A 25,414-nucleotide genomic window follows, 5' to 3' on the forward strand; every position below is an offset into this window, starting at 1 on the left:
CCGGAAGCAGCTCCCCGCGCCCCGCCCACTCCAGTCCAGGCCACGCCCCTTGCGGGCACTCTCGAGGGGGCTCGTCCGCTCCCGCCGCCGTCCCGCCCGCACACGTCGGGCTCCAGGCACGGCCAGTTGGGTGTGCGGAGCGGCTGGGGGTCCAGCCCCTCCCCGCGCCGGGGGCCCGCTCGTGGGCCTGGGAAGGCCCGAGGGAGCCCACGTCGGGGCGCGGGAGCCCACCCCAGAGGCGGTCACAGTCCTCCTCTTCCCAGCCTAGAGCAAACTTGGCGCCGGTTGGTTGTTTGGTGAAAGAATAATTGGATGTCAAGGACATTAAAACAACACCGTAATGCCTAACACAATAGCTAAGTCCATTTTTGCGGACTGAGTGTTTTAAAGTTGTTGAGTTCAGCACCAGACTTACAAGTTTTCATAGAAAATTTATTCCAGCGCAATTACTCAGGGCCTTCTCTGTGCCATCAGTGGGGAGATGTGATGTAAAAGACATGGGCATTTAGACAAACTCCCAGTTTGCTAGGGGCATCAGACCCGTATCTGTGATGGGTACAGTGAGCGAGCTGACCAAAGGTCTGAGGGCGGGGGGATTGGAGCAGAATATGTTCACAGGCAGGAGGGATCTGGCTGGTGAGGCTTACGGGGCCTGGGTGAACTGGTAGGATTGCATGGGTGAAGGGTCGGGGGATCACCACCCTAGCAAAGGAATGGCTTTGAAGTTTCTTCAGGGATTATTGAAAAATTGACTTGAGGATGCCAGTGGGCTGCATTACATTTATTCTTGGATTTGACTTCTCAAAATCTGTACCCCAAACCTGTTGTATACTTTTTTTTATATTTTAAGGGGCCTAGTGGCTTAAAGCTAGGGAAATAAGACACCAGTTAGTTCCCAGCTACTAGAGTTCTGATCTGTGTTCAACAAGGAAGGAGGTGGAAAGGAAGTAATGTACGATGAAAAAACGGACTTCTTGGGGTACTGGTAATGTTTATTGAGCTGGGTGTCGGTTACATGGATGTGTTTAGTTTGTGAAAATTCATCAAGTTCTATACTTATTTGTACCTTTTGGTATGTATATTATACTTTTATAAAGAATTAAAACAAAACTATTTTGAGTAGGTACATGGCATTGCTAAATGCCATGAAGAGCATAAAAACAAACAAGACAGAAAGCAGATCAATAACTGCGAGGGCCTGGGGGAGGGAAACATGGGAGTAACTGTTTAATGGGTACAGGGTGATGAAAATGTTTTGAAACTAGATAGAGATAATGGTTGCACAACATTGTGAATATACTAAATGTTACTGAATTGCTTATTTAAAAATGGTTGGTTTTATGTTCTATGAATTTCAATTAAAAGAGTTCACTGACTGCAATGTGGTATTCTAGATGGATACTATAACAGAAAAAGGATATTAGTAGAAAAACTGGAGAAATACAAATAGTCTAGCATTTAATTAGTTTTTCTTGGTCAGGTGCTGCAGCTCACGCCTGTAATCCTAGCACTTTGGGAGGCCAAGGCAGGAAGATCACTTAAGGCCAGGAGTCCAAGACCAGCCTATCTCTACAAAAAATAGAAAAATTAGCTGGGTATGGTGGCACGCACCTGTAGTTCCAGCTACTTGGGAGGTGGAGGCAGCAGGATCGCTTGAGCCCAGTAGTTTGAAGTTGCAGTGAGCTATGATGATGCCTTTGTACTCTAGCTCCAGTGATAGAGTGAGACCGTCTCAAAAAAAAAAAAAAAAAAATGTTTTTTCTTAAACTGGGCACAGTGGCTCACACCTATAGTCCTAGCTACATGGGAGGCTGAGTCAGAAGGATCACCTGAGCCCAGGAGTTCCAAGCTGCAGTAAGTTATGATTGTGTCACTGTACTCCAGGCTGGGCAACAGAATGAGACCCTGTCTCAAAAAAAAAAAAAAAAAGTTTCTTAGTTTTGACAAATGCACCAAAGTTTATTAAAAAAAATAAAATAGGAGCAAGGCTGATGGCTACTGGAATAGGCTCCCGGTTTTCATAAATTACTAAGATCTTGAGCAAGTGACTTCTTTTGAAAAGCCTGTTTCCCAATGGTAAAAATAGGGCATTAAAAGTAAAAGTAATTTTGAATGGGTTTGGACTGAAAACCTCCCATTTCCTAAATCCAGATTAGAATCTCTGGGCATGAAGGGCTATGGTTAAAAAATAAGAAATATTACCTTAGCCTAGTAAGGAACCTTCAAAATCTAGATAGCACCCTCCAGTAACTACCTTTGTTACTGTGGTTGGGAAAACCTGGTGGATGACCTCAAAGATTCTTCCCAATTGTTAAATTCTGTGATTTTAAGTCACAGTCCCTATTCTTAGGAAATGTTTTTCTTAGGGAGTCAAATGTTGGTGCGGAATGGGGCAGGATGAACTAAAGCCATGTGGAAAGAGTTCTTTTGGGGATTCATTCATATATATATATATATATATATACACAGACACACACACACACACACACACACACATATACATACATATATATACACATTTTTTTAAGTCAGTCAAATTTAGCAATGGGGGGCTGTAGACCAACTTTAGTGACAATAGATGGTAGGGTGAGCCCTCCTTATGCAGGCTTTGAATAATAAAGTATGGATGTAATTTCATAAGAAGCAGGGAGGGACACAGCAATGTTCCAGGAAGATCTGCTTAGAAAGCCGTATGCTAGGGTACTAGGGAAAGCAGAGGTGAGGCAGGGAACTGAGCTCAAAGGAAGCTACAGGAGTCCAGATAGGACTTGAGGGCTTAGCCTAGAGTGGTGCTTATGGGAGTTTGAAGAAGGAAAAAGCCACTAGATCTAATGACTATTGGGGTTGTATCTTTCTGAAATGTTATTTATAAATTTGATTTATGACTTGGAAAAGCCATGTAGATTAGAGGTAATATAGCATTGTGGTTAAGAGCTAATAGAGGTAATGGTATTGTAATGGTATTGCTACTTCATAGGGTTTCAGAGTTAATACTTGAAAGCATTAAGAACAGTGTCAGATACAGTAGGGATTCAATAAATGGGGTTGCTGAGAATCTAGTATGCGTAGGGTACACAGCAAGAGCCATCAAAAGCTCTTGCTGTGATTTAGAACCCTTGCCTGTGTATGAGCAGCATCTGCTGGTCATCCAAGGTGATGCAGGAGCCCACATTTACAAAGGTCTGGTTCAGTCGACACCCCAAAACTGTATGGAGCATGATTAGGGTTTCTCTCCAAAAGCACACTACAAACAAGCAGGATGAAACGGGAGGCATCACTTTTAACAAGAATGTTCTTTATTTGTACAAAGCATTATAATCTTCTCAATATTCTTCACTCATCTATTAACAAACTTTTCACTGTATTCATTTAACAAGTTAACAGTGTCAAACTACACTTCACTACCTGTCAAACTCCAAGCGCTCAACTTAGAGACAAACAAAGAAGTGCTTGGAGTACTGAATGTAAAGAAAAAGGCTAAGAAAGGCCAACAGAGATACTTTAGAAGCAGTTACAGGGGATGGTTTTGGGGGGAATTAGATTCCTGAGCACCATCAGATTTCCCTCAAGGTTCAGAGGGGTTTCATAAAATCATTTTTAAAAGACATGAGATTAGAACTAAGGAATCAGAGGAACTTGCACTCTGAAATATTAAACAGGTAAACAAAATTCCTAGACTGACAGCAGAAAAGAGAAAAGGAAAGAGAGAAGAAAAGTGAGGACGGGGAGCAGGGGAGAGGCAGAAGAGAGACAGGAAGCAACAAGCACAGAGGGAGAAAGTTGTGCCTCTAGGAAATAAAGTTTGGAACTCATCATGAATTGAAGAATGAAAAGCCATAGTCACAATTCTGGGAGACGGACTGTAAGAAGAGAAAGCCTGGATTTTACACCTTCCAGGAGGTGCCAATAAATCCTAAAGCTGGCAGGCAGTGAGGTACAACTAAGACTAAACCATCTGTTTTGTAAAAGTGAGACATTAGCACCTTTGCTTGACTAATTCAATCTACACTGCTGATTTAATTTAAGAGCCTGTGTACCCAGGGTGCAGCCACTCTAGCAGGTCAAATGTCTACATGCAACATAAAAGGGCTCCAAGCCAAGTGGGTCTACAGAAAACAAAATTCAATTAATGCTACTGTCAAGTGAGGAGACAATAGATTTCATTATTTTCCCACAGCTTTTTAGTAGTTTCCTAAAATTTTATTGTTCTAAACACTCTTAATACTATTGCCAAACACTGTACAATCAAATATAGGCTGACCATGATCAAAGCCCCAATTTTCCTGAGCCTTGACTGCCTCTGTGATCTGGAACACAGCAGGCAGCATGGAAGTTATTATTACTTTTTGAAGGGAGCAGGGGTACTGGGGATCGAAACCAACCTAACCATACATATAAGTAAACAAGAGTGATCGAACTGACTAATGGCTAATTAGCCATTCAGAATCCCTCTTGCCAAAAAGTCACAACCTTCGGACTGATTGAACAAAACAGGATTCCGCTACTCAGATGCTTTGAGTTTGGGAAGTGCTGGTTTTGGCGACAATTCTAGTCAGTTTTTATTTTGATCTTCTCAGGCACTTTTGCCTAAGACTACTCTGCCCAGCAGGGAAAAGCTTCATAGAAACATGTAGCGAGTCTCAGAGTGGTACCTTCCAAGGTGCCAGTCTCCCACCCTATTCAGTTGTCCACTTCCTCTTCTTCATTCTGTTCTTCTTCTTCCAGCCTTTCCTCATCTTCATCATTGTCCTCATCCCTGCTCTTGTCTTGGTCTTCCGAATCCGTTTTTTTGTCTTTGTCCTTCTTCTTTTGCTCTGAAGCTTCCTTCTTGCCCTTCTGCTCCCGCCTATATGCTGCAAGGAGAAGAAAGGGGTTAGGAAGGAGGGCTGGAAGAGTGAACCAGATGGACTTCAGCAGCTAACCCCATCGACAGTTGGAGAAACCAAGACACAGAAGGTAAAATAACCTGCCCAGCATCATAAAACAGATCTAAGGTAGTGTCGACTGGACTAGGTCGAGTCACATCCAGTACTAGCTTACTGGACTTAAAAGGGACCCACGCTGAGAAAGCCTCAGGGCCAAGTGAACAGGTCACACAGGATGACCACCTCTGCATGGTTGAGAGCATGGGAGGGTCATTACCTTCCAGAGCTTCTTTTAACGGGGTGACAAACCGCTGGAACTCCATCTCTTCCATGGCTGAGAGCACATCACTGGCATTCAGTGTCTTGCGCTTCCCTTTCATTGCAAAATTGTTGGCACTGAAAGGGAAAGGGCCATGAGAGGCCGTCAGACTCCCTCTTGCCGCGTATGGAGTGGGGAAAGGGGCACCAGCGGTGGGATGGGAAAGCCTACTCCCTAGATGCATGGGTTTTTTTGTATGACACGGGTAAGTCCCTCCCTTCTCCGTACAAAACGGCTAAAACAAAGTTATTCTGTTGTTTTATTTTGCTTCAGAGCTTCTAACTAGCAGAGGACTGTGAACCTCTCCACACTGAGGTAGGACACAATGATTGCGGTTTGTGGGCTCCAGGCGACGAACTCCAAGCCAGGAGTTCTCTCTGCGCCTGGCTTATGTCTCTGCCCCACTCACCAGGACGTGGCGTACAGCACGAAGACGCTGGCGGCGCGAGAGATGGCGCTCCGGGCCTCCTTGGAGATGTTGACGCCGTCCGGGAGCTGTGAGGAGAGCGGGGGTGAGCAAAGTTGCCGGCCCAGGACCCGCTTCCCTCCTGCCCGCTCGTCCGCCCCCCAGCTAATCCTCCAGCCCGAGCTGCTCACCGCCTCCTTGATGATCCTGGTGATGACGGCGTTGGGCAAGTTGAGATCCTCTGGCCTTTCCGCCATTGCCACCGCCCGGGCGGAGTCTCAGCCTCGGGCCTCTTCTTTAGGCAGCTACCGCGTCCAGACTTCCCGCGTCGCTACAATCTGACCCTCCGAGGCTTCCGTCCCGCCGTACGTTGCCAACATTGCGTCCCATAGTGCCCCGCGCGCCATTGCCTTCCGCCTCCCCAGCCCCGCCTCCGCCTCAAATCGCAGGTGCGTCGAACTTTCCACGCCGCAGGGATTTGGGCCCGGCCTGGTTTCCGTCCAGCTCCACCGTACCCTGCACGTCCTTCCCCAGGCCCATTTCTCTGTTTCACGCCATCGTCACTTCTGGAACTTTGTCACAAGTTATTTTGACTCACTGGGGCTTCTGTCCGTTTCCCATAGTGCTCTGCGCCGCTGTTTGGCGACGATGCTACCAGGCGGCTGCCGAGGGAGCCGAAGGCGTGGTCTGAACCTGCTGGGCGGGGAGGAGAGGCGGGGCTCACCACCTCGAGCCTCTTTAACGCTTCGGCTTCTGAACTCTAGGGGTTTTTAATCTGCTTTGGTCGGCGGCTTGGGGAGGTCGGATTCTCCCCCTACGTTTCCCCGCCCCCCCCCCCCCCCCCCCCGTTTTCCGGAATGAAGCCGGGAATCTTTTTCCAACTCTGCCGAAGCATATGTCCATTTTTAATCTTCTTACAACTTTGTAGTAAGGGTATTAAGGATAAGTGTTATCTAGGTTTTTTGTTTTTGTTTTATAACGCGAAGTATTTTGCTAGCACAACGCTAATTTTGGCGATATACATATGCACCTGATTAGACCTTAGGGCTCAATTCGGGCTGGGCAGGTGACGAAAGGGCGAGAAGCAGCCAGTTCTAAGAATAATGTTAATTCGCATTCAAAAACAAACCCTGTCATTAAATTGTTCATTGTAGATCTTTTCCAGTCAAATTCCTTCTCGGAATTTTGCAATGGTTTTGGAAGTTGTATTATTTTCATATTGAGTACTTAGAAATTTTCACTACCACTGAGGACTGTAGCTTTTCCCCCTTGAAACATGCTGTCAACTCGCCCTTTCGTTCTCCTGCTTTCAATAGAGACATGATTACAGAGAAATATTTCCCTATTACGAGGAAACAACAGAGCAAATACTATGATAAATGGCAGCTGAAACTGTTCAGTTAGAGACTATAAGGTCAGGTGGAGGAACTCCACTTAGATAGAGCAGACTTGCCCTAAACACCTTAGGAGCAACTCAGCTCCAGCCAATTGCTGTCTAGCTGGAATTGGGCCCAGTGTTGTCAGGTATTTTGATCTCTAAAAGCCAGAAGTATGAACATTATGAACTATTTAAATTTTGAGATATTGGTTCAAAGTGCCAGCCAAACAAAACAAGTCATAGGCCAGGTGCGCTCCCAGGCCAATAGTTTGCTATCTTTGATCTAAATTATAAGCAGTTTTGAACAGGGAGTTTGTTCATTACTGTTCTCTATGTCCCAAACAGGTCCCCTCACATATTTGGTAGTAAACTTGCTGAATAAAAGAAGAAATGGACACTGTCCTTAAAAAGTTATTAGGGATAAGGTGATAGAGGTGGAAACATCTCTAGAGAGGAAAATATGATAGTATTTTTTGAGTACCTATCATACATAAAAGTACATTATCTCACTGAATGCCTCTACAGTCCTACTTAGGGATTTCCTTCCCTCTACTTTATATAAGCAAACAGGCCAAGGGAGGTGAGGTCACTTGGCCAAGGCCATACACCCAGTAAATGAAAAGTTAATGGCCTACAATGTAACTTGAAATCTACTGATTTGCTGTTTGAGCAAACCCATTAATTGCTGGTGGGCATTTTATCTGCTTGCATGGGAATTGAAGCACATTGAAAAATGAAACTTACCTTCCAAAAGTTTAGGCCTTCAAATGATGTAGGTATTTCTGTGACTGCATTGGTTGTAATGTGATAAGACCTTTTGGAGATGGTGGCATCTTCTCCCTAATGATTACTGAAGGAGAAAAGGAAAAGATGCTAATATTTATTTTGAACTATATGCTAGGCTTTTAATATCCATTAACTAATTTTTTAAATGACTTTGTGAAATAGACATATCCTCATTTTAGAGATGAAGAAACAAAGAGGCTTAGAATGGTTAAGTTCCAGGTCACTCAGCTATTAAATGGACCATTTGGAGACCTAAAGTCAATCTGCTCCCAGGCTCTTATCATTCTACCTCATGCTGAGTTGTTTTCATACTTAACTTGTTACCCAATCCTTAATTATCCTGTGACCACCTTTACTTATATAGGTTCAATAGAAATATTTTAAACGTTGAGTCCAAATTGAGATCTGGATTGCATGACTAATTATAATACTCCCTAATTATGTGATTGTTGATTCTCCAGAGGTCTAGAAAGCTTCAGAGTTGGCCTTTGTCCTAAACCATTTATAGCTATGGACTTACCAGATGACAGCCAATGGGACGAAACCACCTGTGACTTGGCTATTTGCCAGCATCCACAATGCTGGGCAACTATCCGCCGGATTGAGAGGGGCCATCCTCGAATCCTGGGCTCACCTTGCAAAATTCCCCTGGATGATGAAGGTGAATTAGGCACCCTCTGTTCTCTTCCTCACAAGGTCTTTAATCTAGTTCTGTTTGGCTCCCTTTCTTTAGGCAACATTAACATGTTTTCTTCTGGTCTGCTTTCTCAGATAAACTCCCAGAGCTCACCGTTGTAAATGTGCCAGATTCCGGCTCCTTTCCTCGTCATTTATCAAAATTTACCTTCACTAAGGCTCATTCTTTATTGTCTCGTGGTTCAAAGTTTAACTCCAAATTTGAAGGCAGGTAAATTATCATGGAATCTTCCTTTAACAGCCTATTGCCTCAAAAGTCTGGGTTATGATTTCCCTTACTCATGTAGTAGACTTTGAGAAAGCTGGATTAAAAAGAAAACACGAATTCAGTTAAAGAAGTGAATAGGCCATTTGAAACAAAAATAAAGCATTCCTGCTCTGGTCTAGGAGTTGGTTAATTTGGTGGTAGTACTGGGGTGTATTGGGTTGCCAGGGCTGCCATAACCAAGTACCATAGACTGGGTGGCTTAAACAACAAAATTTATTTTCTCACAGTTTTGGAGGCTAGAAGTCAAGATCAAAGTGTCAGCAGGGTTGTTTTCTTCTGAGGCCTCTGTCCTTATAGATGGCCATTTCTCCCTTTGTCTTAACATTGCCTTCCTTCCGTGTTTGTCTGTGTCCTAATTTGCTCTTCTTATAAGCATACCAGTCATATTGGGTTAGGGCCCACCAATATGACTTCATTTTACCTTAATTACCTTTATAAAGACCCTATTTCCAAATACAGTCAAATTCTGAAGAACTGGGTCAACCAGTTCAACAGATGAATTTTAGGGTGACACAATTTAGCCTATCTTATCAGCTTCTATAGGTCATCAGAAAACTGTGTCCACACATGCCTGCTTTCTTTCTATTTTCTTTCTTTCTTACCTGCCCCATGTTTCTTTCTTTCTTTTCTTCCTCTCCTCTCTTTTCTTTTCTTCCTTCCTTCCTTTCCTTTCTTTCTTTTCTCTCTCTCTCTCTCTCTCTCTCTTCCTTCCTTCCTTCTTTCATTCCTTTCTTCCCTTCCTTTCCTCTCTTTCTTCTCTTTCTTCCTCTTTCTTTTGACAGAGTCTTGCGCTGTTGCCCTGGGTAAAGTGCAGTGGTGTCATGATAGTTCACTGCAACCTCATACTCCTGGACTCAAGCAAACCCCTTGCCTCAGTCTCCCAAGTAGCTGGGACTACAGGCAGGCGCCACCATGTCTGGCTAATTTTTCTATTTTTTTGTAGAGACTTGCTCTTGGTTAGGCTGGTCTCTAACTCCTGACCTCAAGGGATCCTCCCACCTCGGCCTCCCAGAATGCTAGGGTTATAGGCGTGAGTCACCGCACCTGGCCTACTCTCACCGTCATTTGACCTTGCATCTTGTTTCTTCATTTCTTCTGATCTGAAGTGATTTTTGTTGATTTGTTTCCCTCCCCTCATTAGAATATCACTTCTACCAGAGCAGGGACTATGTGTGTTTTGTTCACCGTTTTATCTCCTATCCCTACAATAGTGCATGGCATATAGTGGAAGCTCAATGAGTATTTGTTGAGTAAGTGAATATGTCCTCATTCTCTGTTGAGTTTCCTCATTTGCCACTAGCCCTGGGTACTCTCCCTTCCAAACTAGCCCAGCACTTACTGTCTCTGGCATGCTTACTGATATTTTTATGCCTATGTCCTGTTTGCCCAACTGAATTTTAGGCCCTTTCAAGGCAGGGGACATGACATCATTCATTTAGTCATTCAATTCACAAATATTATTAATATTTTAGTGGGGGCCACTGTGTTGGACACAGTCTTTACTCTCAAGGGGCTTTCAGCCTATTTGGGGAGGCAAAGAAATAAGCAGGGACAATCTGATGTGATGAGTGTTGTGAGAGGAAACGCCCCCTGGGTGTGTGGAAGCACGAGAAAGGGTTCCTTAAGCAGCATACTGGCTTCTGTATAAGAGGCATCTGTGCCTAGACCTGAAGTCTGAGCAGTTTAATGAAGTGGGAGTTGCAGGGGGGAGGTGGGCAGGAAGAGTTCTAAACTATAGGAATAGCATATTCAAAGTCCCGGAGGCAAGAGGAAATTTTTTAGGTATCAGGAAAATAGTTCATTGTACCTGGAACATAGAGCAGGAATGGAAGAATGGTCAGAGATGAGGCTGGGGCGCCAGAGTAGAAATAGAAAGCAGGTGGGGATGGGTACACTGCAAGCCCTGACTTCAGCATGATGCAATTCATCCATGTAATGAGAAACACTTGTACTCCCTAAATTTTTTGAAATAAAAAAAGAGAGAGAGAAAGCAGGGGCTTACTTCATGCAGGACTTCATAAATCAGGCTAAGAATTGGGACTTTATCTTATACTTCTTTGCATTATTCATCATTTATACATGTTACATGTTTTTTAAAAATAGCAAGTGATGGCCGGGCGCGGTGGCTCACGCCTGTAATCCTAGCACTCTGGGAGGCCGAGGCGGGTGGATCGCTCGAGGTCAGGAGTTCAAGACCAGCCTGAGCAAGAGCGAGACCCCGTCTCTACTTAAAAAAAAAATAGAAAGAAATGATCTGGCCAACTAAAAATATATATAGAAAAAAATTAGCCGGGCATGGTGGCGCATGTCTGTAGTCCCAGCTACTGGGGAGGCTGAGGCAGGAGGATCGCTTAAGCCCAGGAGTTTGAGGTTGCTGTGAGCGAGGCTGACGCCACGGCACTCACTCTAGCTTGGGCAACAGAGTGAGACTCTGTCTCAAAAAAAAAAAAAAAAAAAATAGCAAGTGATATGAAAATACAAAGTGATGGGTTTTTTTTATTGTGGTGGATATACATAACAAAATGGACTATTTTTTTTTTTTTTTTTTTTTTGTTGAGACAGAGTCTCACTTTGTTGCCCAGGCTAGAGTGAGTGCCGTGGCATCAGCTTAGCTCACAGCAACCTCAGACTCCTCGGCTTAAGCGATCCTACTGCCTCAGCCTCCCGAGTAGCTGGGACTACAGGCATGCGCCACTATGCCCGGCTAATTTTTTTCTATATAGATTTTTAGTTGTCCATATAATGTCTTTCTATTTTTAGTAGAGACGGGGTCTCGCTCTTGCTCAGGCTGGTCTCGAACTCCTGACCTCCAGCGATCCACCCGCCTCGGCCTCCCAGAGTGCTAGGATTACAGGCGTGAGCCACCGCGCCCGGCCAAAATGGACTATTTTAGCCATTTTTAAGTGTACTATTCATTGGCATTAACTACATTCAGTGTGCAACCATCACTACTATGTGTAGCATCAACCACAACTGGAAATGGAAAAAGTCCATTTCTAAAACTTTGTCATCAATCTCAAACAGAAACTGTATCCATTAAACAATAACTCCCCATTAACTTATCTTCCCAGCCCCTAATCTCTGTCCTATTTTCTGTCTCTTGGAACTTGCCTATTTTAGGTACCTTATGTAAGTGGAATCATACAATATTTGTCCTTTTGTGTCTGGCTTATGACATGTAGTATAATGTTAAGCTATGTTTTAACAGGAACATTAGTCACCCCTTATCTGCAGGGGATACATTCCAAGACCTGTGGAGTGGATGCCTGAAACCACAGATAGGGGTGAACCCTATAAATACACATACTATTTAGGTCATTAAATATGAAATGTCCGATTTCGAATCAAAAGTTTAGTTTATTATATTGTAAACAAGAAGCAATACAATTAATCAAAGAATGTGCCTAAACTATCAACACAGTTTTGCCATGTTAAGGGTAGCTTGTTTATGTCAGCAGTGAAGAAGCCTGGAGAGTGAGTGGCGATGAAATCACGAAAGATGTTTTCCATAGCTTGTTGAAAATTGAATATTTTTCCTTGTAAGAAGTAGTCCAAAGCCTGGAAGAAGTGTTAGTCAGTTGGTGCAAGGGCTGGTGAATACGGTGGAAGACAGACAGTTTCCAAGTCCAGCCTCTGTAGTTTGAGCAGCATTGTTTTTTGCAACATGTGGTCTTGAAAGAGGATTGGCTTGTCTCTACTGACCAATCTTGGTTGCTTAATCACAAGCATCCTCATCATTTCATCCAATTGGTTGCAGTAGACATCCACTAGACCACTAAATAGACACCATTAGCTTTTTTTGGTGAATACTTAGTTTTGGACTGTGTTTCAGCACTTCATCTTTAACCATTGTGCCAAATATTTGCAATTGTCAAAAAGAATCCATTTTTCATCACACGTAACAATGTGGTATAGAAATGGTTCGCCTTTATGTTGTGACAGCAAAGAAAGGCAAGTTTTCGAGACGATTTCTCTTCTGATGCTTGTTTAATTCATGTGAAACCCATCTGTCTAACTTCTTTACCTTGCCCAGTTGTTTCAAATGGTCCAATATTGTTGGAATAGTAACGTCAAACCTTGCTGCTAATTCACACATAGATTGAGATGGATTCACTTCCACTACAGCTTTCATCTCATCATTATCCACCTTGGTCTCAGGTCACCCACATGGCTTATCTTCAAGACTAAAATAGGCTGGGCTCGGTGGCTCACGCCTGTAATCCTAGCACTCTGGGAGGCTGAGGCGGGTGGATCGCTCAAGGTCAGGCGTTCGAGACCAGCCTGAGCAAGAGCGAGACCCCGTCTCTACTAAAAATAGAAAGAAATTATCTGGCCAACTGAAATATATATACAAAAAATTAGCCGGGCATGGTGGCGCATGCCTGTAGTCCCAGCTACTCGGGAGGCTGAGGCAGTAGGATTGCTTAAGCCCAGGAGTCTGAGGTTGCTGTGAGCTAGGCTGACGCCACGGCACTCACTCTAGCCCGGGCAACAAAGTGACACTCTGTCTCAAAAAAAAAAAAAAAAAAAAGACTAAAATAACCAGAGTGGAACTTCTCAAACCATCAACGTACTGTGCATTAATTAGCCACATCCTTCCCAAACACTTTGATGATATTTGAGCTGTTGACACTGCATTGGTTCCATGATGGAACTCATATTCAAAAATAACATAATTTTTTTGCTTATCCATGGTTTCACAAAAATTGCTCTAAAAAATGTGAAAAATAATCACAAGCCAAAATGTACATTTGAAAGACTGAGGTTGTACTTTCAGAATAGGGAAAAACCCCAAGAAGTGTCAAAAGGAAATGTCAGAGATATCAACTGTTAAACTTAGTACTTAAGGAAATCGGACATTTCATACTTACTGACCTAATATGTTTTTCCCTATGCATACCTATGATAAAGCTTAATTTATCAATTAGGCACCAGAAGAGATTAGAAACAATAATAATAATTATTATAACATACTGTTATCAAAGTTATGTGAATGTGGTCTCTCAAAATATCTTAAAATATCTTATAGGTACTCACCTATTTTCGGACTGTGGTTGAACATTGGTAACTAAAACCACAGATAAAGAGGGACTACTGTATCAGAATTTCATTACTTTTAAGCTGAATAATTTTCTCTTATGTGTATATACTACATTTTGTTTATTTAACATGTTTTAAGCATCTACATTAAAGGTACATAATAAACCTTTATTGATGGTGATGTAATTGTCTCTAGCTGGAGAGAGAGGTGTAGGCTATGAATTCAGTTTGATGCAACAAATAGTTGTGAATTATTCGCAGTGTGTAATAATACCTGTTTAGGAGCTGTTCCAGGAAAAACAAACAAAACTTAAGGATATGGTGAGACCCTATATTCCTTTGGTAAGTGTTAAGCCCAAGGTTTTCTGTAGATAAGTAGAAGGGTTTTCCTCATAGCACTAACTTTATCATCGCAATAAAATAAGTCCTTGGTGTCTCTGTTTTATGTTTGGAACTCTCATTTTTTAGGCCTCAGAAAGGTTTACCTGACAAAAGTTTGATCAACAGTACTGATAGATCTCCCAAAGTAAGTCACAGATTTAAAAAGGTACTTCTTTAGTATTTTCTCTGTACTAGTGGGAATAAAATGTTTTGCCTTTATCTAACATTCCCCAGGATGACTATTATTTACTATGGGCCCTTATTATATACTAGGCTCTGTGCTAATGACTTTGCATGCTATGTTGTTTTCAGAAATTCCAGACACAAGTGGGATTGATTTGTAGAGGTTTGGTGTAGGTGAGACTTTTCTGTCTCCTGCATAGAGCATGTTCAGCTACTAGGTAAACACTGTCATCTCATGATCAGGAAATTAGAATATGGGAATTTCAGACCTAAAATGGTACTTAAGGTCATATAGTCTGATAACTTTCAAACCTCTACAGCTGTGATCCATGGTAACAAATAGATTTTACAACAAAAATATCATGGAATAATCCTTACCCTAACTATGGGTCATTTACTCTGATATTTTCTGTCCTGTCCTGTTCTGTTTTTTTTTTTTTTTTAAGACAGGGTCTCACTCTGTCACCCAGGCTAGAGTGCAGTGGCATCATCATAGCTCACTGCAACCTCAAAGTCCTGGGCTCAAGTGATCTTCCTGTCTCAGCCCCCCCAGTAGCTGGGATTGCAGGCATGTGCCATCACACCCATATAATTTTTCTATTTTTTGTAGAGATGGGGTCTTGCTCTTGCTCAGGTTGGTCTTGAACTCCTGGCCTTAAGCAATCCTCCTGCCTCAGCCTCCCAAAGTTCTAGGATTACAGCCACGAGCCACTGTGCCCTGCCCTATTCTGTTTTATTCCATTTCGTTTTTAAACAATGTGGGCTGTGATTCACAAAATTTGATTTTATGACTTTCTAGTAATTTGTAGTTACAGTTTGAACAACGTTACTGTGGTCTATCTCATATATCTTACAGTTGAGGAAACTGAGGCCCAGATAGGAAGTGATTTGCTAAAGCACACAGTTAGTTAGGGGTACGGCTAAATTAGAACTTTAGGAAGAAAAACCCTCCTACTTACCTATGGTAAAGACAGATTTACTATTCTTTGCAGTCCTATGGATGCCTTTTTTTTTTTTTTTCCTGAGATGCTTCACTTTTAGTATCATGTGGTGGAAAGTGTAAGGAACTAAGAGACAGTTAGATAGGTTTGAATGGGATAAATGAACAAATCACTTTACCTCTTTGACCTCTTTAGAACAAGAGGATTCGATTATTTTTAAATTATTTGGGTAGATAATACATGAACGTGATTATAAATTCAAAAGGCATAAAAGAGTTTACAATGAAAAGGAGTCTCTCCTGTTCCCCATCAATCAGTTCCTTTTCACAGGGGCAACTTCATTTTTAAGTTTTGTTTTGTTTGTATCCTATCAAGAATATGGACTAGGCCGGGCGCGGTGGCTCACGCCTGTAATCCTAGCACTCTGGGAGGCCGAGGCGGGTGGATCGCTCGAGGTCAGGAGTTCGAGATCAGCCTGAGCAAGAGTGAGACCCCCGTCTCTACTAAAAATAGAAAGAAATTATATGGACAACTAAAATATATATATATACAAAAAATTAGCCGGGCATGGTGGCACATGCCTGTAGTCCCAGCTACTCGGGAGGCTGAGACAGTAGGATCGCTTAAGCCCAGGAGTTTGAGGTTGCTGTGAGCTAGGCTGATGCCACGGCACTCACTCTAGCCCGGGCAACAGAGTGAGACTCTGTCTCAAAAAAAAAAAAAAAAAAAAAGAATATGGACTAGGTGATTTACAGGGCTTCCTTGAGCATTATGTTCTAGGATCCTAAATTGCTAAATGTGAGAAAAGTTAGTACTTTAACATTTATATAGATGTCTATAACTGTAGACAGTCTATAAAAGTAGAGAACTTGCTTCTGTCTCTACCAAGTCTTTCTCTGCTCCCAAATTGTCGATTATCTGCAGAGACCTAAGTCTTTGGAGTGTTGTGGGCAGGGTGAATAGTGTTTTCCTTGGTTAGCCCCAACACACCCTCATTTGGGATGGGCTTGGGCTAAATGCCACCCTAGTGTCACAGGAAAGCAGGGAAAATTATTTGCTTACAAATGTCCCCTCTTTCAGAATACCTATACTGATATCTGATGATGTAGTCCAGTTTTTTTGGAAAATATTATGAAGCTGTTTTGGGGATAGGAAATGTCTTTTTATCATCTTCTGAGCCATCAAACTCTTTGGTTAGCATGATAATTCAGTCCTTAGACTGGTACGGGACCCTGGAACCTCAGGCCATATATTGGCTTTATGTTTTCCTCTTAGCTTTCAGTGTTGAATTTGAATGAGACACAGCTTCCCTGCCCTACAGATGTTAGCAATATGGTTGTAATCTGGATCCCAGAAGAATCAGAGAAGTATGTGAGGTAAGTATCATGTCTAGAACTTGGGAGCCATTGACTTTCATATTCTACAAACTGCTACTGTCCTCTGCAGGCCCCCTTTTTCTCATCTCCCTTTTAGCCACTTCATTGCAAGTAGCAGGAGGCCAAGCAGAGCAGTAGGTCATGGTCTCTTGCATCTGCCTCTTACTATGCTGGAATTTTATTTTAATGAACTTTGAGATTTATGCTGTGAACTTCTCTACATTGAATTCTATGTGACAGTAAATAGCATACAAGATAGGGCCCAACTTATTTGTAAGGTTTGATTAAGAAATAAATGTTTTCTATTAGTTTTTCTTATTAGCAGTTAGTAACTAGTGAAAAAGTTTTCAGGTGAAGCACATGAATCTTTGATTTCAACCCCAATCTGAGTACAGTGGTACAAAATGGATAGCATATAGGACTTTTGTACAAAGCAGAGCGTGACAAATCATTTGGTGAAGGCCCAAAGGCTTGCTAATGTTGACAACCATGGGGAAAGTGTTTGGTTTTTCTTTCTGGATCATTGAGGCTTTCAGATTCTTGTTAAGTGACTGTTACAGATGTCGAGACTTAAGAATTTCTTTTTATTGCATTTTGGTTTTCTTTGTAAAAAGTGATCCTGTGAATGCCTCTTTATATATGCATTTTGTGTGTGTATATATATGGTATAAACAAACAAAAAACCCTAAGGGTTTATTTCTTGTCATGTAAAAGAAGCCCAGAAGAAGGCGAGCCAGGGCTAGTATGTCAGTTCCATGAGATAATCAGTAACCAGGGCTCCTTTTAGCTTTCTGAGCCATCATCCTTAGTCCATGGCTTCCATCTTCTAAGGCGTTTCATGGGTGCTTTTAAGGTCTAAGTTGGCTGCTAGAGCTCCAGCTGTCATATCCATGTCCCAGGTAAAGAGGTGGAAGAGGACAGAACAGAAAATACTTCATGAGCCCTTCCTTTGTGCTAAGCAATGAGGATGCAGTAGAGCAGCAAATAGATTTGGTTCCTGTCCTCCTAGAGCCTTATGCAGGGGAGTCAGATTTCACAAACATAATTGCACCTGAGTATACAATGTCTAGTTTGGATTCATGCTATGAAAGTAAATAACTGGATTGTCTGAGTGAATGATGAGGAACCCAATTTATTTTTATTTATTAAAAAAAATTTTTTTTTGAGACAGAGTCTTGCTCTTTTGCCCAGGCTGGAGTGCAGTGGCGTGATCATAGCTCACTGCAACCTCAAACTTCTCGGCTCAAGCAGTTCTCCCACCTCAGCCTCCCAAGTAGCTGGCACTACAGGCATGTACCATCATGCATGGCTAATGTTTAAATTTTTTGTAGAGATGAGTTCTACACTATGTTGTTCAGGCTGGTCTCGAGCTCCTGACCTCAAGTGATCCTCCTGCCTCAACCTCCCACACTGCTGGGATTACAGGTGTGAGCCACTGCGCCCTGCCTGAGAACATAAGTTAGTTGTGAGGATGGGGGATCTTTTTAGTGGTAAGACCTGGGCAGCAGGTACTGCTGAGCTCCCAACCAGCTGCCTTTGAGTGCTGACTAGAGAGGAACATTCGTGGCCATCATTCACAGATATCCTTGGTGGTTCTATTAAAGATGTCTAGGAATAAGTTGTGTTTATTCTTATGTCAAGTCTAGCTGAGAAGCATGCTTTCCCCAGCCAGCGTGGGAAGAAGAAAATAAAGAAATTGGCAATGGTGAGTTTGATGTTTTGTCCAAACCTTTATGGTATTAATATGTGGAGTTTACATTTGTTTTCCTTTCAGGTCTCCCCTACCCCTATTCTTTCCCTAAGTGGACAAAATCCGCAAAAGAAAACCCTTCTTTAGGAATAATTACCAAACCTTTTTCTATTCAGATACCCCTTTTCCCTATCTCCTCCTTGTAGGAAGATGAAGAGCACCTTGAAGTAATAGGAGGAACTGTTGGGTATTTAGGGGGAATTTTTGGTCAATTAAAAACTAATCCCCAGTGTAAATGGGATAGAATTTCAATGGACCAGGAGTTATAAGACCTGGGCTTCTAATTCTAATTCTACCATTTATGGGTAAATGTCACAGAGCTGTAAGGTTGCCATGTCCGTGACAGTAGTGTGTTGGTCCATTTTGGTCATTGTTGAATCCCCATCCCTAGCGCTATGCCTGCCACATAGTTAGATAATAAATATTTGTTCAGTTTGTTGAGTGAATAAATGAATGACCTTTCTGGAAAAACACAACAAAACAACTAATCCCCGTGTGATCTGAATATAACAATAGAATTGGGAACCTCAGAGGGAAAAATGTGGTTGCCCTCATAGTTCAGAGGAGGCAAGAATGACTGGAGTAGTCTGGAAACAAGTTTCCCATTCTAGGGTTGTGCTGGGAGACTAGAAAGTTGATGGGAAGAAATGGGCTCAAAGAGAGTGCTTTAGAGTCTTTCTGTTGTTTCTCTTCCAGAAAAACGGTTCATCTCTGAGTCTCTCTAGAAAGCAATATCCAGAAACACCGTCGAGAATTCTTGTGCCTCCCCCGACCCCGGTACCATTGTCTGAGCAATTAGGTCCAGACTTCATGCCTTTCTGGGCCCCACTGGACACGTTACCTCAGGACATACTGGAGGAGTAAGTACCTACATGTAGGTCACTGGGAGAGCCAGAGCACATGCTCCTCATTGAGGCCGAGAAGGGTCTAAGCATGTGCTCTTTCTCAGTAGGGTTGGGAGAAAACTGTCACCCTACTTGTTTATTGAATTCGTAGACTTACCAACAGGCAGTGATGACAATAATAACCACCACCGTTTATCAAGCACCACCCTGTGCTAAGCACATTACATGTACTCTCATTTAAACCTCCACTAGGAGGTAGGCACTATTACTCTCTTCTTTTTATAGATGAATTATTAATAAGTGGGAGGCAGAATGGTATATGTGATTTGGAGTGAGATGACCTTTGCATTTTATATTGAAACCTAACTGGTTTTGTGAATTTTGGTAATTTATTTGGCCTCTTTAAGCTTCATTTTCCTCATTTGCAAAATGGTAATAATAATACCTGTCCTCAGGGCGTTGTAAGGATTCAGTGGTATAAAGCACATGAGCCTGACATAGAGTAAACACTTAATCTAGTAAATACAGCTATGATTATCACAGTTGCATCCGAAAGGTGTTACCAAATGAGCACCTGTTCGTACGGGCCTTTTCAGACCCAAAGTGGAAGGTTCTCCTAATTTGGAGCCCTTTTCATCTCTTTCTCCTCAGCCACACTGTCTGAGAAGAGCTATTGCTGACTGGCTGTCTCTGTCCCCTTCAGACTTTTGTCAGATGGAGACAAAACCATGCCCTGTCCAGAGATGAAGATACAGTTGACTATGATGAAAAAGAATCTTTCCCTGGAAAAGAACCGACCTGACAGTGCAATTTCTTCTAGGATGTTTCTGTCTATACACCGCCTGACCCTGCAGGTAAGAGCTAGGGAGCCTCAGAGGAAGAGGTCTACGTGGAAATCCAAACTCATCTGTCTTCAAGGCTGGCAGAGTTGACTTTCTATTCCTTCTTTCTCTTCTGCCCTTCCGCTCTGGACCCAAGCCCCATAGAAGGCTGGGCTTACAGGTAAGTGAAGGCCAGTCTGTGGGGAAGAGTTTAAGGAGAGCAATGTTCTCTGTTTCTTTTGTACTTTGTTCCCCACACCTTTTTCCTTCCTCCACAGTCCCGGTACGGTGCTACAAAACACTGGGTTCTCAAAATGTGCTTGCTGACTAGATGAATAAATGCATTTGGGGGGAAAGGGAGAGACCTACAGTAGAGCTTTTCTTTTTTTTTTTTTTTTTTTTGAGACAGAGTCTCACTCTGTTGCCCGGGCTAGAGTGAGTGCCGTGGCGTCAGCCTAGCTCACAGCAACCTCAGACTCCTGGGCTCAAGCGATCCTCCTGTCTCAGCCTCCCGAGTAGCTGGGACTACAGGCATGTGCCACCATGCCCGGCTAATTTTTTCTATATATATTTTTAGCTGTCCATATAATTTCTTTCTATTTTTAGTAGAGATGGGGTCTCGCTCTTGCTCAGGCTGGCAGTAGAGCTTTTCTTCTTCTTTTTCCTCCAGAAACCAGCATTGCGATATCCTGAATATATGAAGAAATTGCATTATAACCTGAAGACAGAAGGTAGATTTGCCAGTGCTGCTGGATCTCTAAGTGCTGTTCCCGCCCTGCCCACAGTTCTCATACGTTAACTTGGTCTGATTCAGTTATATTTATGGCCATAGTCATATGGGGTCACATGTGGAACTCAGGAAACTCTGGTTTCAGGAACCAACCCCCACCCTTTCACTTGGTTCTGATCAGGGAGAGAGTCACCATTGTGGAACAGGGCCCAGCAGGCAGCCCTGTGGGAGGGTGGGGACTGTCAGAAGAAGGTAGAGCTGGCACTCTGGTCACCAGGTCACAGTAAGCAGCAGCAGCAGCAGCGACAGCAACGGAGGAAGGTGAAAACACCTACTAAGAAACAGGTAGAGTGGTACTGAGGGACTTGCTGGGACTGGCAGAAGTGGGTGCAGCCTGGAATGGGTGGGGACATATGAGAGGTGGGAGGGAGTCTCCCTGTTCTCTGGTTATAGACATAAAGTTCCTGTCTAGTTGTACATGTTTAATTCCTTCTTTTAGACTCTTTCTGAAAAAAATTTTCTTCACTTCCAAAAGTCCTAATTCATTTCCTCCTCATGTGGATTTTAGGAGGCTAAAAAGAAAGCCAAAAGTGGTCCAGGGAGCCAGAGAACTTCCCATAAACAGTCATCTGCCATCGCTTATGACCCTCTCTCTGGTAAGGAGAGCATGTGCCTGGTTGGGGGTGGAATTCAGAGGGTGCTAGAATCCCAGGACATAGTGGAGGGCCAGAAAAGTCTCTGCCTTTTGAAACCTGCTTTTGTCAGACACTCAGAATTCTTCTTGGAATGTTTCAGTCTGGCTGGTCTACATCATTCTTCCATCAAATATTTACTAAGCAAGCCCGCTGGGCCAGATGTCTGCTCGCATGGGAATTTGAGAAACGACCATAAGCATGAGTCATTGTCATTTTCCCCTCAGGTCCTCCTTTAGAAAACACAGAGTAGTTGGAGGATCAGGAACAGGAACAAGCCCAGGTTACTGCAGAGAAGACCCCTGAGGGCCCATTGTCCAGTGAGGCAGGGAAGAGCTGGGGCCCCTCACTAGAGCCCAAAAGAGTTCTAAGTAAGCAGAGCTCCAAGGCTCCCAGCTTCCCTGGACAAGCTAGAGTGTCTCTGGAGCCTCAGGTTGAAATCAACACATTCAGGAGGCAGGTAGCCAACTCTTCTCAGGCAATCCTTTTCCTCTAATGCCCATGCTGGAGATGAGAATGGATATCTCTCCTTTTTGGAGTCCTTATCATGTTCTGAGCTGAGGGATATACTTACCCCTGTCCCTCTGACATTTGTCAGCTTGAGTACAAAATGGGAGGGAGGGAAAAAGAATCCCCCATAACCTTGGAAGATCGTTGTGCCCTACTCAGACTGGACCTCGCTGACTTTAATGTGGAAGCAACTGTTTAATCATCAGAATTAACTCTCCAGCCCTGGGGCACTAGGAGGGCTCAGGCGAGATGTTTCCTGAAAAGGATGTTGCCCTTTTGCTTTCCTTCCCATCCCACTTAACTCTCTGATACCAACTATGTCCTCTAACCTGAAGATCTAAGAAGGTTCTTTTTTTTTTTATATTTAAAAAAAATTTTTTTAAATCTTTTTATTTTTGGTACACGGCAGGCAGCAGGCGCTGCAGCCCCCCGGGCCAAGGGCCCTCATGCCACCCTGAGCTCTAAGAAGGTTCTTGCCCTTTACATGGGAGGTAGACAGAATCAGGGCTGTGGCCCAGGGCAGGAGGTGACATGTCCAAGGTTAGCGTCCTATCCAGGCTGATCACTACCACTCCCCTAAATTCCATTCTGGTGCCTTTTGTTCCTCTTCCTGATGCCTCCAATAGGAAAAGTTTTGCTTGCGTGACTGGGTGCCCCTGTGATTCATGTTCTTAGAGTAGTGGCCCGTCCTCACTGAGCTGAGACAGGCTTATGGAAGAGACAATTTTTGCATTGGATCTTGAATCTGTGTGGGAGTTTTCCTGACATGGAAAAGAATTCCTGGAAGTGGGAATAGCCTGTGCGAAGACATCTTGGAGGAGCTTGACTGCTTAGGAAACACTGAGCAGTTCAGTGTGGCTGTGGGGTTGGGTATTTAAGGGAGAGTGGTAGATCAAGCTAAAGAGGTAGGTAGGGGTTTATATAGACTGCAAAGACATTTAACCTTTATCCTCCAGGTCAGTGATGCTCCACTTTGACTGCACACTGAAACCAACTGAGAAGTTTTTAAAACTTTAATACCAGGCTGCTCCCCGGACGCATTGTCACAATTTCTGATGTTGAGAACCTCAGTTTTTTATAAGTTCCCCAGTGCTCCCAGCGTGCAGCTAAAGTGAGAACTGGTGCTGGTAGGAAGCCAATAGAAATGCTGTCCTTTAGCATAATATCTCTAGTGGCAGCTTGGAAGATGTTTGTTTAGAGAAAGGGAGATTGAGAAAGGAAAGAATGCATGCATTTAGAGACTAGCTGGCGAAGCAGCTGATGCAAAAGAAACGTAAAACTAGAGCTTTTTAAAAATTTGCTTGTTTTTCAGAAGCCATTGTGGGTAGGTTAGGGATAGTGCAAAAAGATGAGTCCCATTCTCATAAGAGGAGTATTCATAAACTGAAGAGGTAGAGTTAGGGTTTCTTTTGCTGCTATAATGTGCAGGGACCCACACCTTAGGTTTCTTGGAGGAATCCTGGGTCTTTAAACACATACTTTACCTTAATCTCTAATTCTGTAATACATATGGTCACAGTTCCAGGTGAACAGAATCTCAAATAGAACTAAGAAGGTCAAACTCCCCTTTACCTGCCACCAAGATCTTGTCTTGTTCTGGATGGGGAGTCACTGGTAGACTAGGGATCAACTAGAAGCCCCAAAATGGGATATGAAGTGCCAATAGGAGGAGGATTGAACTGGCTTTGTGGTCACTAGGTCACAGAACTCTGCCAAGTCAGGAAAGTGACATGAAGCAGCAGCAGCAGATGGAGCTAGAAGGCGCCACCTTGAAACAGGTGAGAGTGTACCAGGGCCTTTGCTAGGACCCAGTTTCAGTTATCTATTACTATGTAACAAAACACCGCAAAACTTAAGCCATAATGATTTGTTATTTCTAATGATTCAACTGGATAGTTATTCTTGTCTTGCTTGAGGTCACTTAATGCAACTGGGCTGGAGTTGTTGGCTAAGTTGCCTGAGTTCTCTTGATGTGGCTTGTTTGGGCTTCTTGATGGTATAGTAGTCTCATAAAAGCACTTTCTTAAGGGATGGGCCTAGAATTAAAACAGGGTCACTTATGCCACATTTTAGTGGCCCAAAAAAGTCACAGGTGCAGCCCAGACTCAAGAGGAGAGGAAACAGACTTCATCTCCTGATGTGAGCAATAGCATGTGCATGCAGGAATGGGAGGAAGTGTTGGCAGCCATCTTTGGAGGTGGTTTGCCCTACTTAAGTAGACCGCTGGGAATGGCAAGAAGTAGGTTCTGGCTTCATCTGGACAGCTTGGAAGGCAAAGAACATGTGATACAAGCTTCTCTTCAGTCCCAGGAGGTGGGTCTTTGGCCTGTCTTAGATATTAATTTCTATGAGAAAAGCATCTTTTAGAAAAATCCTTTTAGTTTCCTAATGTTTTGATTCAAGTTTCCTTGCACTTACCCAATGAATTTCAGGATTCCACAGAGAGACCAAAGACGGACTACTCTGAGACTTACGTGAATTTCTACCTCAGTATGGAAAGTAAGTAATTAGGGTGGAGGAACCTTAGTAAATGACTGAGGATAGGGACAGCTGAACCTGTGTTGACCAGGATAGTTAGTTTACCTCCCTGAAGGCACAGTCTTCCTTCAGGGAGGTCCTAAAAAACACCCCACTCTTTTCTTTTCTGTCCTCCATTTGTCACAGGTGCAATTAATGGTCCTGGATCGGCTGATTTAGGTCCTGGATCGCCTGGAACAGAACCCACTGAAAAGGACATTAGTGCTCCAGTGGAGCCTCTGCTGGAAGCCCAGGCTTCCATGTCTGGAGGAAGCTGGAACCCTGAGCTCAAATTCCTGAGGATTCTTCAGGCCTCTGACTATGAAGATGAGGATGAGAACAAGGATGAGGATGAGGATGAGGATGAGGATGAGGATGAGGATGAGGAGAACCAACCCTTTGGAGCAGAGCGTGGAGTCTCTGGAGGCATAGACTGAAAGCATCACCTGGGGCAGCCTCATTCCAGAGCAGGGTGCTTGGCGTCCTGAGGACAACGTGCTAGGATTACAGGCAGGAGCCACCGCGCCCAGCCTCTTTTTCTAAAGAGAAACTTTTCACTCATCAATTATTTGGTTACCCTAAGTACAGTTCATATTAAAAGTGCAGATTAAATGTTCAACTCCTTCTAAACATTGTCTCAAAACAGACCAAATTAGAAAGCTAAATCTTCTGCCTACCTGTGCCTCCTCTTTTCTAAGCTAAATCAAAATCATGTGACATCATTAGTGTTACTAGGCTGAACTATACTTAGCTGAATCTTCATGGTGAGGGGAATCAAAAAGGTGTTATGTGGGCTGTTTTCCTGAAAACAGTTATTTCTTGAATGTGCATTACGTTGCAGACTGACTGCTGTAGGCTGACTTTTAAAAATTCACAACTTTTTTCACTTCTCCTTAGCCTAGTCTCAGAC

The 25,414-nt window shown here is 43.2% G+C and overlaps 2 protein-coding genes across 2 annotated transcripts; one reads left to right on the forward strand and one right to left on the reverse strand.

Annotated features, from left to right (window-relative positions):
* Positions 1–4,166: 4,166 nt before the first annotated feature.
* On the reverse strand, positions 4,167–6,174 carry POLE3 (DNA polymerase epsilon 3, accessory subunit). The gene is made up of 4 exons (XM_069474579.1): positions 5,782–6,174; positions 5,594–5,679; positions 5,143–5,261; positions 4,167–4,853 (listed from the first exon to the last, which is right to left on the reverse strand). The coding sequence occupies exons 1-4, from the start codon at positions 5,845–5,847 to the stop codon at positions 4,681–4,683; spliced, it is 444 nt and encodes a 147-aa protein (XP_069330680.1). The 5' UTR covers positions 5,848–6,174; the 3' UTR covers positions 4,167–4,680.
* Positions 5,636–25,116, forward strand: C7H9orf43 (chromosome 7 C9orf43 homolog). Its single transcript, XM_069474578.1, has 15 exons — positions 5,636–5,696; positions 8,263–8,415; positions 8,526–8,661; positions 14,227–14,284; positions 16,539–16,639; positions 18,308–18,344; positions 19,086–19,249; positions 19,938–20,088; positions 20,726–20,786; positions 21,063–21,130; positions 21,354–21,441; positions 23,686–23,765; positions 24,420–24,486; positions 24,685–24,815; positions 24,867–25,116. The coding sequence occupies exons 1-15, from the start codon at positions 5,636–5,638 to the stop codon at positions 24,939–24,941; spliced, it is 1,431 nt and encodes a 476-aa protein (XP_069330679.1). The 3' UTR covers positions 24,942–25,116.
* Positions 25,117–25,414: the final 298 nt, after the last annotated feature.

This window comes from Eulemur rufifrons, chromosome 7 (genome assembly GCF_041146395.1).
Source record: "Eulemur rufifrons isolate Redbay chromosome 7, OSU_ERuf_1, whole genome shotgun sequence".
Lineage (NCBI taxonomy): Eukaryota > Metazoa > Chordata > Mammalia > Primates > Lemuridae > Eulemur > Eulemur rufifrons.

Excerpts from the sequence above, each read along its gene's own strand:
- POLE3 (XM_069474579.1), bottom strand. The coding sequence starts at position 5,847 with ATGGCGGAAAGGCCAGAGGATCTCAACTTGCCCAACGCCGTCATCACC. Across the intron at positions 5,680-5,781 it reads CCAGGATCATCAAGGAGGCG|CTCCCGGACGGCGTCAACAT; the intron begins GTGAGCAGCTCG and ends CTCTCCTCACAG. Across the intron at positions 4,854-5,142 it reads GTTAAAAGAAGCTCTGGAAG|CATATAGGCGGGAGCAGAAG; the intron begins GTAATGACCCTC and ends TTCTCCTTGCAG.
- C7H9orf43 (XM_069474578.1), top strand. The coding sequence starts at position 5,636 with ATGGCGCTCCGGGCCTCCTTGGAGATGTTGACGCCGTCCGGGAGCTGT. Across the intron at positions 8,416-8,525 it reads AATTCCCCTGGATGATGAAG|ATAAACTCCCAGAGCTCACC; the intron begins GTGAATTAGGCA and ends CTGCTTTCTCAG. Across the intron at positions 23,766-24,419 it reads AAGGCGCCACCTTGAAACAG|GATTCCACAGAGAGACCAAA; the intron begins GTGAGAGTGTAC and ends AATGAATTTCAG.